The sequence below is a fragment of the Sitophilus oryzae genome, unplaced genomic scaffold (assembly GCF_002938485.1).
Source record: "Sitophilus oryzae breed Bouriz unplaced genomic scaffold, Soryzae_2.0 scaffold_1623_pilon_pilon, whole genome shotgun sequence".
Classification (NCBI taxonomy): domain Eukaryota; kingdom Metazoa; phylum Arthropoda; class Insecta; order Coleoptera; family Curculionidae; genus Sitophilus; species Sitophilus oryzae.
Window position 1 is genome coordinate 372,349 of NW_022146307.1, and position 16,372 is coordinate 388,720.

The 16,372-nt window shown below is 34.3% G+C and overlaps 3 protein-coding genes across 3 annotated transcripts in view; 1 reads left to right on the plus strand and 2 right to left on the minus strand.

Annotated features, from left to right (window-relative positions):
- The window catches only part of LOC115880442 (epidermal growth factor receptor), a 339,558-nt gene extending 334,989 nt beyond the window's left edge, over window positions 1-4,569 (minus strand). Inside the window, exon 1 of the mRNA XM_030897649.1 lies at window positions 4,090-4,569. Coding sequence (XP_030753509.1) covers window positions 4,090-4,165 — 76 coding nt within the window. The 5' untranslated portion in view covers window positions 4,166-4,569. The remainder of the gene's footprint in view (window positions 1-4,089) is intronic.
- Window positions 4,570-9,181: 4,612 nt separating this feature from the next.
- LOC115880445 lies at window positions 9,182-10,459 on the plus strand. The gene has a single exon (XM_030897650.1). The coding sequence runs from the start codon at window positions 9,182-9,184 to the stop codon at window positions 10,457-10,459; it is 1,278 nt and encodes a 425-aa protein (XP_030753510.1).
- Window positions 10,460-15,088: 4,629 nt separating this feature from the next.
- LOC115880446 (jerky protein homolog-like) lies at window positions 15,089-15,685 on the minus strand. The gene has a single exon (XM_030897652.1). It carries the CDS (start codon window positions 15,683-15,685, stop codon window positions 15,089-15,091), a length of 597 nt encoding a protein of 198 aa, XP_030753512.1.
- Window positions 15,686-16,372: the final 687 nt, after the last annotated feature.

Here is a 16,372-nt window from a genome sequence, read left to right on the forward strand (position 1 = left end):
CACACTGCTTAAAAAATCATCAAAATCGGCCCATTAAAACAAAATATATTAACCTTTAAACTACATAAAAGTTTTAAAGTGACAATTTTTCATGCCTGTAAATGTATTTCAAAAACTATACATTTTAGTCATATACTTTTCTAATAAAACAAATCTTTATTTTTTTACTAGAATCCAAAAGTTAATTAATATATAGGGTGTTCCATTACAAAAAAACATAACTTTGATGTGTAACTTTTTTGGGGACACCCTGTAGAACTCTACATAATTTTAGAAAATGCATTAAATTGACTTACATAAGCTCATAAAATTTCACTTCAATACAAACTTTTGTTCTCCTTGCAAAAACCGCGTCGTATATGATGCTCCACCCTGTATAATTCGGTTCCAATCAAAATTTCAATGATTAGAATATAAGCAGAATCAGTTTAGCTTATGCATTAGATTTATTTATTTCAATAAATTTACTTAGAAAAAGAATTAAAATTAAAACATTAAGAAGGAAATAATTAAGAATTTACTAAAATTACTAAAATAAAAAATTAAAAGCAACAAGAAAAAATGGGTAAACATTTTAGTATTTTATCTATAAAACACAATACAGTAGGTTTCACATTAATACATTGACAGTAATTGAATTCCGAGGTAAAAGTCTCTGGGACTCTGGGCACTCCACTAGTATAATAAAAGTCAAAAAAGACGGCATTCAGTCGGCTTGAAAATGACTGTCTTCAAGTCGAGCACAACCGTATCATCATCCTTTTCTCGAAAGTATTAGCAGGTATTTTGACCACTCTGTAACTTTTGTGGAAAAAGCAGAAATATTAATTTTAACTAAACATGAAAACATACTATAGCTGACTAGATTACCAAAATATCTAGTAATTATACCTCATAGTTTATGAATTATCGCTTGTCAAATTTATATAACTTCGACATTAACTCACTGACAGATCATCAAAATTTAGGTAGCTTTAAGCTTATAACCAAAGGAAAAAATTAAAAATCTCGAAATATCATTATTATTTCTCGAAATTCTCTCGAAATATTATTATTATTTTTTTTTATTTCTTTCACCTAAAAAAACAAATTTGTTATGTTAATATATGACATAAACTATGGATTGATTGACGTACTCAATTGTTTTCGGTCACTTCCTGTTTCACAGGAAATTATTACAACTTTTGATTTTTAAATGGCACGCTCAATTGACATTCTGAATAAACTGACATATGATATATCAACTCTTGCAATCTTTGCTTTAAAAAAATATATTTTAAATTTCAATCTAGAGTGCCAGTGGCTGTGTTAGATCACTAATTTTTAATCAGAGAGCGTTGGAAAAATAGATTTGATCATCTCACGTTTTTCGTGTCTTGTCCTGGCCGGTTAAAAGATGCTAAAAGCGTATTTTTGGTGGTGGCTCATTAGCATATTTGAAAAAGCATTTTTTGCGAATAATTTGGTACCACACAGTTGGTATTTCGAGTCAAATTGTCGTTATAAACCGTATGTTACAATTCAGTTTTTTTCAATTCAATAAACCATATGCGAGAATGTCAAAAGTTTTCATATCATATGTTATAAGAATAATAAAAAAATCTCTAAATAGATTCAGAGTGTTATTTTTTATTGAATAAATTAACAAAATACCGAGGGTGTCGTTTGAAAATCAAAAGTTGTAGTAATTTCCGGTAAAACAGAAAGTGACCAAAAACAATGTCATATACTAACATAACAAATCTGTTTTTTTTATCTGAAAAAATAAAAAAGTTATAGAGGTGGGCCACTTCTGAGAAACACCCGGTATTGTTCAGTAAAATTTTCAAATAATCACGACATTTCTAGCACACAGGCTAGAAGGATAGATTGAGGTAATAAAAAAATGTAGATACGTTCGTTTTTTCTTGTGGAGGCTGTTCTTGTGCCTACCCTTCTTCAGAACTCACGAGCCGCTACTGTTATATTACATTCTCTTTTTCTATCATCGTATATCAAAAAACTTCATTATTTTCCAATTTATGAAAATAAGTAAATTACCTATTACTTATATTTATTAAACATGATTTATAATAACAACTTTCATTTTTGGTGATTGTTTTAACACAAAAATATACCGGGGCGTCTTAAAAGTGGTTCACCCCTATAACTTTTTTATTTTTTCAGTTAAAAAAACGAGATTTGGTATGTTAATATATGACATAAATTAGGATTGATTGACGTATTCAATTGTTTTCGGTCACTTCCTATTTCACCAGAAATGACTACAACTTTTGATTTTTAAATGGCACCATCGGTATTTTTTTACTTTATTTGAAAGAAAATAACACACATTGACATATCATATGTCAACTTTTGGCATTTTCGCATATGGTGTATTTGAAATTATAACTTGCGGTTCGTAACTAAAATTTGACTCGAAATACCAAGTGTGTGTTATAAAATTATTCGTAAAAAAAAAGTTTTTTTCAAATATACCAATAAGCCACCCTCGTTCCATTTGAAAACATTGAGATATGATTAAAAATAGGATTTGAGCATTTTCTAACTGGCCAGGACAAGACACTAAGAACATTAGACGATCAAATCTATTTTTCCAAGGCTCCTTGATTAAGAATTAGTGTTTTTAACATAGCCATTGCACTCTAGATTGAATTTTAAAATACGATTTTTTATTAAGCGAGTATATCAAAAATGGACACATGATATGTCATTATATTCAGAATGTCATTTTCTATCGAATAAAGTAAAAAAGTACTGAGGGTGCCATTTAAAAATCAAAAGTTGTAGTCATTTCCAGTGAAACAGGAAATGACCAAAAACAACTGAATATGTCAATTAATTCTAATTTATGTCATATACTAACATACCAAATCTCGTTTTGTTATCTGAAGAAATAAAAAGTTATAGGGGTGAGCCACTTTTGGGACGCACCCGGTATATTTTGTTAATAGATGTTAAGATATTAGAGAATGAGGGAATATATATTTTCCAATAATACGACATTCAAACTTTAACATTAAGCTCTCTTTTTTATAGCAAAAATTAAAAGCTTTTATTATTTCAGCTTGAATTATTTATTTATGTGTATTACCAATTACTTCGATTGACAGTTTTATTTCTAATGCTATTTTATTCTTATTTTTTGCGTCCTCTCCATATTAATACTTACATCGTATTTTCTAATTACTTTATTCTGCACTTTATTCTTATTTGTTGTTTTGTTATTTTTCAGTAGCTATTTTTTCTGCATCTTCTTGAATTAATCTTAATTAAACAACTTAATTTTTCAAAATTTTGTAAATCAATAATTAGGTACTTATAGATTATAGAGTTGAATTCGTGTAACACTGTAAGTTAGAACAACATTGTTTCATATCAACATAACATGGATTTAACATCAAATGGTGTTGCAGATAGAAGAACAATGTTCATGCAGATAATAATTTGGAGCAGAATTAGATATCTGCTCGCAACACAGAATTTTACTGGTTTGAGATAGATTCTAGATATTCTAGATTCTATTTAGATATATAGATTCTGCATTTTTGATAAGATTTGAAGTAGACACTCACTGGGAAATGAGTATTTACTACCACTACGAGATTTGCTAAGTTGAGGTAAAATCTTGATTAAACTGTAAGAACTCTACTTCCAGAGTTAAAAACATGAAATTTTTTAAATACAATATAAATTCTTGGTTGTATTATCAACTTGACAATACAAATCTAAACAAAATGTATACCAAAACAAAACAAGTCACATTTTTAACTTCGGTGGTATTTGCGAACAAATGGAATTCACGATTATAGAAACAAATACATTTTTCTTCCTATTGCATTATTGGTTGCACCCAAATAGTTCAATGTCAAGTTTTTGTATAGACTTAAACTTGATAATACAAAACAAACAAAAAATTATCATTACAAATTAATGTTATTACAATATTGAAAACCAAATAGAATTGCAGATTATTGAAGCAAAAAATAGCATTTATGTCTTTTAAGTCTTATTTCCTTCCTATTTACAAAAGCTTTTGAATTAATATAACAAAAAAAAGTTGCAGGACTATAACTAAAGTTCCTTTACCTCTTTCCTCGATTCCTTGAGTAAGGAAAACTCCATTGAGCGCTAAAATTATCCAAACAATCTTGGTTTTATCCATTGTCTTGCACTGTCCAGGCCTTTTATTATCTATCTCACAAAAACAGAAAATTCATCGTTTTCCACGCGCACTTTCCGCGAATCGCACAATTTTCCGCCGATTTTCTTTATCACCTTATCGTTGAAATCTCCAAAACCAGCGCGCAAGCGACGCGATTTCGAAAATCCAGTTGACGGCGCGCTCACACCGAACGGTAATCACGACGGGAAAAGTTTATTTTATTTACGGACACCGAGAGTTTCGAGTTGGCTTTGAACCGGCGGCGGGAGACGAGGATGGGCGAAGAAAGCCGATGGCGATCGCAGGTAACTTAGCGAAGCAACAGGTAAGACAGCGGCGTTGTCAGCTTTTAATGGGTATCGGAGAGTTTAAGAAAACCTATTATTGCTAGTTTCTTACAAAAATCTTTCATCAAAAGTTAACCACTATACAAACCGATAACAAGTTATTACATAGACGACTATGGGGAATGACAATCGGCGACACCTAATAAGGCAATTTTGGTTAAAGTATCTATATCTATGTCAAGGTTCAACATTTTTCAAAAAGTTAATATATGTAGGTTAACTAAAGACGGATTAGTCTTTAACGATTTGTTATTTTACAACTGTTATTTTTTCAGATATAACAGTTCAGAACAGTTGTTATTTTCAAAAAAAAGAACAGTGCGCTAAAAATGATGGCTCCTGATATGATATTGAGATCATTTTGGTTACGAAAAAAAAACGGAACACAAGATTTCACCAAGTTTGTAACAGCAGTTGTTACTTTCAAAAATAACAATAACAGTGCTCTTATATCGATAGCTCAAGATGTTAAGTCAAGATCGCCAGTTGTTACTTCCAAAAAATAATAGTTCAGTTACAGCGAAAACTCGCTATATAAATTTAGAATAGACGCATCCTGCAATACTTCGATCATATCACTCGCAGAGGTGAAGACAACCTTGAAAAACTCATTGTACAAGGCAAAGTAAAAGGCCGAAGACCCAGAGGAGGATCACCATCAAGATGGCTTGACCAAATAGCAAATATTACAGGTCATCCATTTCAATCAAATCTCCGAGAGGCGGAAGATCGCCAACGATGGAAGACCAAATTCACCAGCTGCACATAGCCATAAAGTCACGATTCTTCAGACATGAAGAGACGACGAAGAAGAAATTTAGAATCGCTGAGGGCTGAGATATTTCTCGCAGAGTTTTTTTTAACAGTGATTTTATAAGGAGGCTAGCAAATCGTTATTTTTTAATTTTTGAAAGAGGGAACAACAGTTTGCAGTTTTTGATGTAGAATTCTAGCTGTTGAGGGTTGCGGAGATACTGATTTTAACTTTTATACTTTTTTTACCGATTATTATTGTGTTTAGAGGTTTATAGGTAAAGATTAAGTCGTAATAAAGATGTGTTTTAGACCAAAAATTTATCTTAAGACACATTTTCTGTATTAAGAAATCTGTGTACAGGGTGGCCCATCGAAAACGTTCCGCAAGGCATAACAGCCAAGGTATTTTTTTTTTCAAAAAATCCAAAATCACGTCAATTTTGTTTGTGAAGGGGACAACTTTTGCCCCAAAAATGATTGCAAAATCTTCAACGTTCTAAGCGGGGGTGTCATCCCCCTTTTTTCAAATGGGAAGGGGGGTCAAGTGGCGTCTCAATGAAAAGGGCTTTCTATTCTCTATATTTCCCCACTTCGTTTTTAAAAATCGGTCGAGTCATTTTGAAAGTATGGAAGATTGAAAAGAAGAGAATGAAAAGTATTTTTTGCAAAAAACGAATAAATTGAATTAATTAAAAAAAAACTTACATTATTAATGAAGCAAATGCTGGAAATGTTGCCCATCAACCTCCATACAGTAATGCAAATTATTTTCAAACCGTTCTCGAACATTCTGAAGAACTTGCGGGGTCACTACGCGACAAACATCAATAATTCGTCTTCGCAGGTCTTCTAATGAGGCGGGTGGAGTGCTATACACTTTACTTTTTTTGTGTCCCCTTTAAAAATAGTCTAAACGAGTCAAGTCAGGTGACCGGGGAGACCACTCAATTACACCCCTTCGTCCTATTCACCGACCGGAAAAGTTATTGTTTAAATAATTACGCACATTTTGAGAGTAATGTGGAGGTGCACCGTCTTGTTGAAATATTTGTTCCGCTTCAACGTATCCAGGATTGTTCTCTATGATGTCAGTTAGGGGCTGGGTCGATGGTATTTTCCAGTAAATCCAAGTACATATCACCTGTTAGATTTCCAGGGAGAAAGAAAGGGCCCACAATAGAATTTCTAAAAATACCAGCCCACACATTCAATTTCTGAGGATTTTGTGTGTGCACCTCGTGAAAAACCCTGGGGTTGTCCTCAGCCCAGTACCGACAGTTGTGCCGATTAACTACACCGTTCAAAAAGAAAGTACACTCATCCGAAAAACACACATTAAATAACGCCTAAGTCACAGAACAGCTATCTAGCAACTATGTGGCAAGTGAAAAAATGCGTAAACATCTAGAAATAATAAGAAAAACTGCAAATTGGTGGAAGGAATTTATCCTTTTATCATTTACTCTGATAAATGTTTAAAGAAACTTTTCAAATTTCAATCCTTCATATTTTCTCAATGACTCGACCGATTTTCAAAAACGAAGCGGGAAAGTATACAGAATAGAACGCCCTTTTTATTGCTGCTCCACTTGACCCCCCTCCCATTTGAAAAAAATTGGGGGATGACACCCCCGTTTAGAGGGTTGAAGATTTTTCTATCATTTTTGGGGCAAAAGTTGTCGTCCTCACAAACAAAATTGACATGTTTTTGAATTTTCTGAAAAAAAAATTACCCTGGCCGTTATGCCTTGAGGAACGTTTTCGATGGGCCACCCTGCATATATATATAAGTCGGTTCAGAACGTTCTACGACGTTTTCCGATACCTAACCTCCACTCTTCTCTATTTAGCCAGAGATCATCAGCTATTTCTCTATTTTCTAGTTCTTTATTCATACCCTCCGAGCTTCGTCGCGGCCTTCCTCTTTTATTTCTGCCTCGAGGTGTCCACAGTAAAATTTGTTTTGGTATTCTGTGATCGGGCATTCGCTGAACATGACCAAACCATATGAGTTGTTTTGTTCTTATATCATCCACAATTGTGTGTTCAGCTCCCATAATCTCTCTTACTCTGTCTGTTGGTTATTTGTTCTCTTTTCGATTTTCCAGCAGATCTCCTCCAGTAATCCATTTCGGTCGCTAATAGAATGTTCTCTGTTCTGCTTTTCAACTGCCATACTTCGCTTTCGTAAGTTATTATGCTTTTCACTACCGTATTATATATGTTTTTCTGGTCCCACAGTACACCATTCAACATAGATATTGCCCTCCTGCCTTGTATATTATTCGATCTTTTATACCCTCATCGAGTTTTCCATCGTTAGTTATTTTTAATCCTGAATATTTATATTTGTCACAGTTTTTTATCACGCTTCCATCCTCTAAGACTATGTTCCCTTGAACAACTTTAAGAATCACCTCCTTAAATATTAGCATGTCATTAAGAAACACCCTGTATTACACCCATAATGAACTGTCAGCTTATTATGGATTCGCTCAACCTTTCACTCATTAGTTTGAGTGTCTTGTTTTAGTAGTAAAATATACCATTTCTATCTTGTTGACTCTAGCCTGGAGTATATCAATTGATTAAAATCGTTCTCTTTCAGGTATCTTACGCAAGAACAACCTGGCAACGCCGGTCCGCAAGCTGGGGCTTCTGTGAATGGACCTGACAGGTGACTTAATGTGTTCTTTTTTTACAATACATCGAGGAAAAATGCGCCTTTGTGTGATGTATGTTCGGTTTAGGGGCATCGAGTCTGGGGTGAAGGATGGCCGGCAGCCCGCTGAGCGACCTGCGTAGGAGGAGGAGGACACAAACAGAGAGACGAATTCCGAGCGTCGGGCCCCTATTCAATTAAATCGGACGACCCGAAATTGTATACGAGACCCTAAAGAGAAGCAAAAAGAAGAGCAAAATATGGTGGGTGTTTTTTTTGCAAATCAAAAATCGTAGAAGCCTATAGCCATTAGCTTGTACAATTTTTGAAAATTTCATAATTAATATTTTTACCTACAACCACTATCCAGGGTGCTACAAATTCGAGGTACGAGCATTGGTATCTCAAAACTCATGTATCTCAAGCCGTCGCAGTTACAGTTCATGCTGATCGCGTTAAAATAATATTGAAATCGGGGCTTTGTCATAATATTTAAGTATTTTAGGTTTAGGTTATTCAATTAAATCAGACGACCTGAAATTTTATACTGAACCGAGACCCTACCTAATGCTACACATTCGAGCTACGAGCATTGGTATCGCGGAAATCGTAATAGATACGAACATAGTTAAATTGGGGCAAAGTTGCTTTTTGGCATCTGGCATGTTCACAAGTTGCCATCAAAAAAGTTTTAAAAATTTCAAGGATTGCTGAGTTTTTTGGAAAAAACGGATTTTTTGAAAATCGATTTTATTTTTTCCTGTCGTTAGGGGAAGGTGGGGTAGAACGGGGTACGCCATTAAAAAACCGAACGTATAAACGAAAATATCCGAAATTGCACTGAAGGTCGCCTAAAAGCATCGGTCGCATGGTAGGTACGCCAGTAGTCCAAAAACCATCGAGCAAGAGGTTAGTCTCGTTATCATCTGGAATTTTCGTGTAGATTTGTAACTTTGGCGTCCATATTAACCACCGTAAGTAATTTGCTTATTAAATTTCAATCTATTTCAGTTATGTAATGCAGAGAACGATTGTTTAGCAACTTTTTTATCACTTTAGCTTTACTCTAGGTCATGTGTTTCTTTCAAAAATTTTACTTTAAAGTAAACGTTGCACATGGGGCAGAATGGGGTGGGGTACAATGGGGTACCCTGTTCTGCCCCGTTAAATGTCGTACTTAATTTAATATTTTTTCAGATGGTTAGAAATTATGTTCGGTAGACAAAGAGTCTGGAATGGAGTACCGAATCCATGAACGCAGCAGTTGATGTCGTTGCTAGTGGACAAATGGGGTATAGGAGGGCCGCAGAACAACATGGTGTACCCCAAACAACTTTAGAAAGATATGTCGCGAAAAAAAGAAAGGATCAACAAAACTTTGTTGTTGATAAATCTGTTGGAAAATTTCGCAGCGTTTTTTCACAAGAACAGGAGATAGAACTCGTCGACTATTTAAAATTATTTAATCTATTTAAATTCAAAAAAAGACTTTTTGGCTTAACCATGATTGACTTTAGACGTCTGGCTTTTCAATTAGCTATACGAAATCAGTGTCAACATAAATTTAATGCTGCATCTGAAATGGCTGGCAAGGATTGGATGCAATGTTTTTTAAAACGCCACCCTACTTTGACGCTGCGAAAACCAGAATCAACTTCTGGAGCTCTAGCTATGGGATTTAATAAGGTTGCGGTAGCACAATTTTTCCACCTTCTTTTGGAAACAGTAGACAAATATAAGCTAGTTGGTGAACGCATTTATAACTGTGACGAAACGGGGTTGACTGTGAATCCAAAGGGCCATACCAAAATCTTAGCCTTGAAAGGAAAGCGTCAGGTTGGCACCCTAACTTCCGCCGAACGAGGAAAAACCATAACTGCTGAAATCTGTTTTTCTGCTGCTGGAGCATATATGCCACCTATGCTTATTTTTCCAAGAAAACGGAAGCAACAGTCATTTGAGTTAGGCTTGCCACCTGGTTCAGTAGTAGAAGTTAGTGATTCTGGATGGATAACCTCTGAACTTTTTTTAAATTGGTTTAAGCTATTTGTTACGTTTTCTAAAGCAACAAAAGAAAATCCAGTGTTTCTTTTGTTAGATGGACATGCAACCCATACCAAAAATATTAACCTAATTTCGCCTGCACGTGAGAACGGTGTAATATTATTATGCTTTCCACCACACACAAGTCATAGACTGCAACCGTTGGACGTTTCCTTCATGAAGCCGTTAAGTACATTTTATGAACATGAAACTCGGACATGGCTGCGTTGCAATCCAGGAAAGGTAATAACCATACTTCAAATTTCCACGCTTTTTGGTAGTGCCTTTTTAAACGCAGCCACCATGAAAACGGCGATAAACGGATTTCGCAAAACTGGTATTTTTCCACCCGATGAAAACGTTTTTACCGAAGTTGATTTTTTACCAGCTGCTACCACGGATATTACAAACAATACCCCTCCATCAGCCAATGATCCTTCTACTCACCAAGAGCTCATACGCCAACGGAACCTTCAATTTCAATAACACCTCCCGCTACAAAAATATCTAATCTAAGAAAATCAACTAAATCTCCTCTAACTGTATCAGCAAGTGACATTTTAAATCCCCTACCAGGTTGCTCTTTATGGAAAACGCCAAACGAATTTGCTGCCTCCGGTGTCAACAAAAAATCTTCTTTTCCCTGCTTGTCGCCAGAAGTTGCTTTACCTATTCCAAAAATCCAGCAAACAGTTAAGAGAGCTAATCGCAAGAGAGGTAAAACTGCAATATTGACCTCAACTCCGTATAAGGAAGAACTGAGGCAGCAGCAGCTGCAAAAAATGTTTCGCAAAAGAAGAAAGAAGGCGTTAAAAGAAAAATTATTGGCAAAGAAAATAAGAGTAAAGCAAGTAGCATTAAGAAAGTTAAGCGAAACCCTTCAAAGAAAGTGTCGATTAAAAAGGTAGATTCTGACTCATTATGATTCGCCTCTTGTGAAATTTATATCCGTAATATCGGTTGATTTTTTTTAATCTTTGTCAAATCGCGCTTCAATTGGCTTTTTCAATACGTCATTTAATTGACTTGGAGCGAAAATAGCATATCCATTTTTTGTTTGAAAGTTTGAAAGAAAACTGAATCCTATAGTTATTTAGTTGAATTAAAAATACACCCATTACGCTTTTTAAGGCATCAAAACAAGCTTTGTATAGCTTTAGAGCTTTTATTAGTCGAATCAGAAATCTTAGCTTGTATAACTCATCTGAATATGAATGCCAACGCAATGTCACCAGAGATATTCTGCATCGCAAGCATTTTCTGGCTAGAAATCTCGAAAACCATAATAAAAACGGCGTCATTAAATTTCTAGGGCTTCATCTTCAGATGAAACTAGTGACGTAGAATGTCTTTGCTGTTGTGAATACTGGTCCAAGTCTGTTGAAGGATGGATTGCCTGTTCAGCGTGTCACAAATGGGCACACAATGCCTGTGCCGGCGTTGATAGCGAAGACGACGAATTTGTGCTTGTTTGTGAACAGTGCCAATCCTAAGTGGATTTTTGTCTGATTGTGTCTAATGGTTTTACCTATTTTAATATAAAAAATTATGATAAAATTGTGTGTACTTAATATTACTACCATTTTTCACCATTAACGCTATATTTCAGAGGAAATCTTACCACATATTAATGAGTTCTGGTAAAATATATAAAAACCTCATCCTGCCCCGCCCCTGGGGCGGAATGGGACAAAATGCACCTTTTTGGTTTCTCATAATAATTTTCTTTAAAATATTTGTTTAACTGTTAAAAAAGGCGAGAGGCTTAATTTACAATATTTAGAAATACAACGATGCAAAAATATTTTTTTTTTGGTTAATATTGGGGTGACCCCGTTCTGCCCCGCCTTCCCCTACCCATTAAAAAATTAATTGCACATTCTCATAACCACTTTATTAGGATTATCTGATGGTATTTTGACCTGCACGTTTTATTTCAGGTAAAAATGTTTTTTTTCAAAGAACTCCTATACTTTTGTTATGTTTTGGGCAACTTAACAGTAACAAAACTGTTTAACTGTTATTTAAAACAATTTGAAGTCCGACTCTGGTTTTTTAATTTATTTAATCTGATTATATTCAGCACAACAATAGTGATTAGAACTAATTAACATTGAATAAGAAAAATCACGCCAATTTGAAAAACTCAAATTATGCCGGTCAGCAATTTAAAGATATCTATTATTTTTAATTTTTTTTATTGTGAATTTGAAATCTCAGTATACGTTCTAATAATATGCATAATATTAATCGTAGTTATTATAAATAAATCAACTTCTACAAACTAGTTTCTAATGCTCTGCATGTTCGAAAGGGTTGCCACCCTCCATAATGCACACATTTGTTTTTCTTTCAATCTTATTTATAGCTCTTTGAACAGATCTTCTTCTTATACTTCCGAATGCATTTTGTACTCTTTAATTGTTTTTTATTACTCGTTAATTGTTTTTGTACTCTTAATGTTGAAATGTATTGATTTAAAATGTCCAAAACAATTTTTATTGATTTTCCTTATTCAATGTTAATTAGCGCTGATCAATATTATTGTGATGAATATAATCAGATTATAAATTAAAAAACCAAAGCGGAATTTGAAATTGTTTTAAATAACAATTAAATAGTTTTGTTATTGTTAAGGTACCCAAAACAAAAAAAAAGTAGCAGATGTGGCATATCATTGTACTCAGGAGACCAAGTTCTTTCAAAGCCTGAAATAAACAATTAAGGTCCGTATTTAAAAAAATTAAGTTGGCCTCTGTATCTCACAAATTATCAGTTAATTTGAAAATGTAAAAATACCACCAGATAGCTCTAATAAACTGGCTATGAGAATGTGCAATTAGTTTTTTGATTTTCTAAAAAGTAACGACAGGAAAAGATAAAATTGATATTCAAAAAAATATTTTTTTTTAACTCAGCAATCCTTGAAATTTTTAAAACTTTTTTAATGGACATCCTAAAGTGCAACTTAACCCAATAGCCCCAATTTAACCATCTTCGTATCTATTACGGTTACCAAGAACCATGCAATGCCCGTACCTCGAATTTGTAGCATCCTGTATAATACCGTTGATTGAAGAAATTCTGTAAAAGAATTTTGTAAAAATTCTATTTTCTTATTTGCCATAGTTGCGCCCTCCATCAGCGGCCATTCTACAAACTTGTTCCAGCAATTTCTCATGTCCACTTTAGTTATAATTTTTTTTTCCGCCAAGTTCTAGAGCTAAATACTTTCCGATACAGCCGAGAGCTATTCTTATAGTGGGATATCGCTTGTACACTTATAGGCTTGGTGCATTTCAGTTGATTTCAAAAAATTCCGACTGCAGCGCTGTACCTATACGGCAGAAACCAGTCATTTTCGGTATGTAATCTCAAGCCGTCGCAGTTACAATTCATAGCATTAAAATAATATTGAAATCCGGGCTTTGTCATAATATTTAAGTATTTTAGGTTTAAGCTTTTGCTAGTGTAGTTATTGAAACTATAAAATACTCAGGTACGAACTTTGTGTGATATAACGCTGTTTCGGGTAGTAAAAAATAAGTGAAAAGGAATCCGAACTAGATGTCGGCGCCGGCGTCGTGTTGTACAAAAACAATTTCAAATGTTAATAAGATTTCCAAAAAAATGTTAAGGCGTAAAGGAGAGCGTAATTAGGACGTTCTTGGGTGCAATAACATTCAATAACTCAACTTTCTCGGATATTTAACTCTCCCAAAACAACATTTTATAGCTTCATAGCTTCTCACACCGATTTAAGACACTCAGATTCATCACAAAAGCAAAAATGGATTCAAGCAGTTCGACGAAATAAGTGAGTAAAAAGTGCTCGTGACATAATAAAAAAATTAAATAGACATAGGGGAGACTGGGGCACATTCGGCCTTATAATCGATTTTTTACTACAAAAATGTTCCAGACGATTTTAGGTTCTAATAAAGAATCACTGACAATTGACACATTCTTTACACAGCTATTTTACATGACTAATGTTTTATAACGTGTTGCAAAAAAAAATATTTAGTTATAACAATATGTCTGCATATTGGCTGATTGTGCTCCCTATAGGGGCACAATCAGCCAGTTATTGGGGCAGTTTCGGCACATTGACGTTTTCTGTTAAAACTGTTAAAATAATGCAACCACTTTTAAAAGAAACTTGTTTTTATGATATTTTTCACTGAAAATTTTACTAGAATAAAGTTATTTAATTCTATTTTCTCTTTCTCTTGTAGTGATCCGAAACTTAGGTTTTCCTCTGTCTCACTATCATAGTCCAAACCAGACCCCGATGATTCACTACTAGAGCTTGAAAATACCTTCTTTTTGACCTGTTTTATTTTTTTATTTTTGACTGATTCATTATCTGTGTAAAGTCTCTTCAACTTTCAATTTTCTTTTTCAATTCTATTCTCTTGCTTTGTTTTCTTGTTTTCTTCTATTTCCTCTATTCTCTTTTTCTCGGGTGTTTCAGTGTAAATTCTTGACTTCCCCTGATTAGCTTTAGGCTTTCTTGGCATAGTTTTGGGTCTAAAAACTTTTGGGAGGGGTCGAACCAATTCAGGAATTAACATTTCGATTCCTGCATTAGTTTTTACAGAACTCTCACTTTCGACTTCATCAAGAACAGGCAATATCACGGCTTCTTTAGAGGTAGACGGTTGGTTTCTAAAATCTTCTCGTTTAATAAGGTCATTTTCGGTTCCTCCATCCTGTTTCTCAGCTAACGGATTTCCTGTAGGTTCGTTGTCATTAAACACCAAAGTGGCTTCGAAATCTTGGTCTGTAAAAACTAAGGAGTTAACTGGCCATATTCCTGGTTTTTCAAAAGAACTGGTTATGTTACGTGGTGTAAATGCTTCTAAAAATGGGATTTTAGTGAGTTTTGGTATAAGTTTAACGGTGACTGTTTTTCCAGGATTACTTGACAACCATTCATTTAAAGAAACCGAACATTTGCTTTTAAACGTACCAAAAACTCCAATATCGAGTGGTTGGAGTTTATGCGATGTATGCGGTGGAAATGAAAGAAGAACTACTCCATTTTCCCTTGCATAAAGTATCACATCCAAAGTTGTATGGGATTCGTGATTATCCATAAGAAGGAGAATTTTATTTTCTCTGCTGCATTTTGTATGTTTTACAATGTTCTAGTGTCTTCACAAACAATTCCCCGGCCATCCATCCTGATTTATTTCCAAAAGCGGCACTTAATGCAGGACTACGTTCCAGATACTCTTCTATATTTCTCACTCTCGGGAAAATGTATACAGGAGGAAGTGCAGTTCCTGTTGCGTTGATAATTCCTACTACAGTTACTAATTCTCCTCTCTCGGCCGAAGCAATAAGACCAATTTGTTTTTTCCCTTTAGTAGCTATGACCTTTGGTGGGTTCAATACCGTAATCACACCGGTCTCATCTAGGTTAAAAATTCGTTCAGGTGTAAATTTGTGTTTTTCTAACACGTTCTTGTAATTATTAAAAAATTCATTTACTCGGTTCCTATTAAAACCCAATCCTCTTGCCAAACTTGTACTCTCTGGTTTTCGTAACGACAACGTGCGATTTCGCCTCATAAAACCATACAACCAGTCAACTCCTGCTTTCTTATGGGTATTCCAGTTTTTTGGGTATTTGCAACTTGGCAGAATTCTTGCGTAGTCATAAACCATGACCCTTACTTGCTCATAAGTTAAGCCATAATTCATATTTGAGCATTGCTTCAAATAATTTACCAGCTTTTCTTCTCGCGATGTCGAAAAAAGTTTTCTAGTAGCGTATTTACCTAGAATAAGAAAATAAATTCCTATTACATTCTGGCAATCAAAAAAATTAATTAAAGGGCGAACAAAGAAGAAGTAATTATTTTTGTTTACCTCATTATTTGTTGTTGTTTGTTGTCGTTACCCTTATTTTTGTTTATCATCATCAGTTCTTTGCAAATACTCTTCGACGGTCATAGTTCTTAATATCTGTTTTATTCGGGACTGCAAAGTTTGCCTTTTAATGCCATAAACTCGAACAGCTTCTCTTTGGGACATGTTTTTGGATAAAACTTCTCTCAAGGCCTGCCGCATTGTATCTTCATTTATATTAGCCCTATTTGTTTTGGGCTTATAATTGCAAACCATCTATAAAATTGTACAATACATTTAGGATGTGGGGTACTTTCGGCCACCGGCCGATGGTGCTCCACTAACAGTGCTGAAAGTGCCCCAACCGGTTTTTTAAAATAAAAATTTATTTAGCACTGAAATGGGATAAATTATAGGTTATGTTAATATAAACAGTTAAAGTACATATACCAAAGCTAATACAACTCGATTTTGGAAAAACTGGGATGAATATAAACAGGTAATATGCCATAAATAAGAATATTAGCGAAACTTACCTTT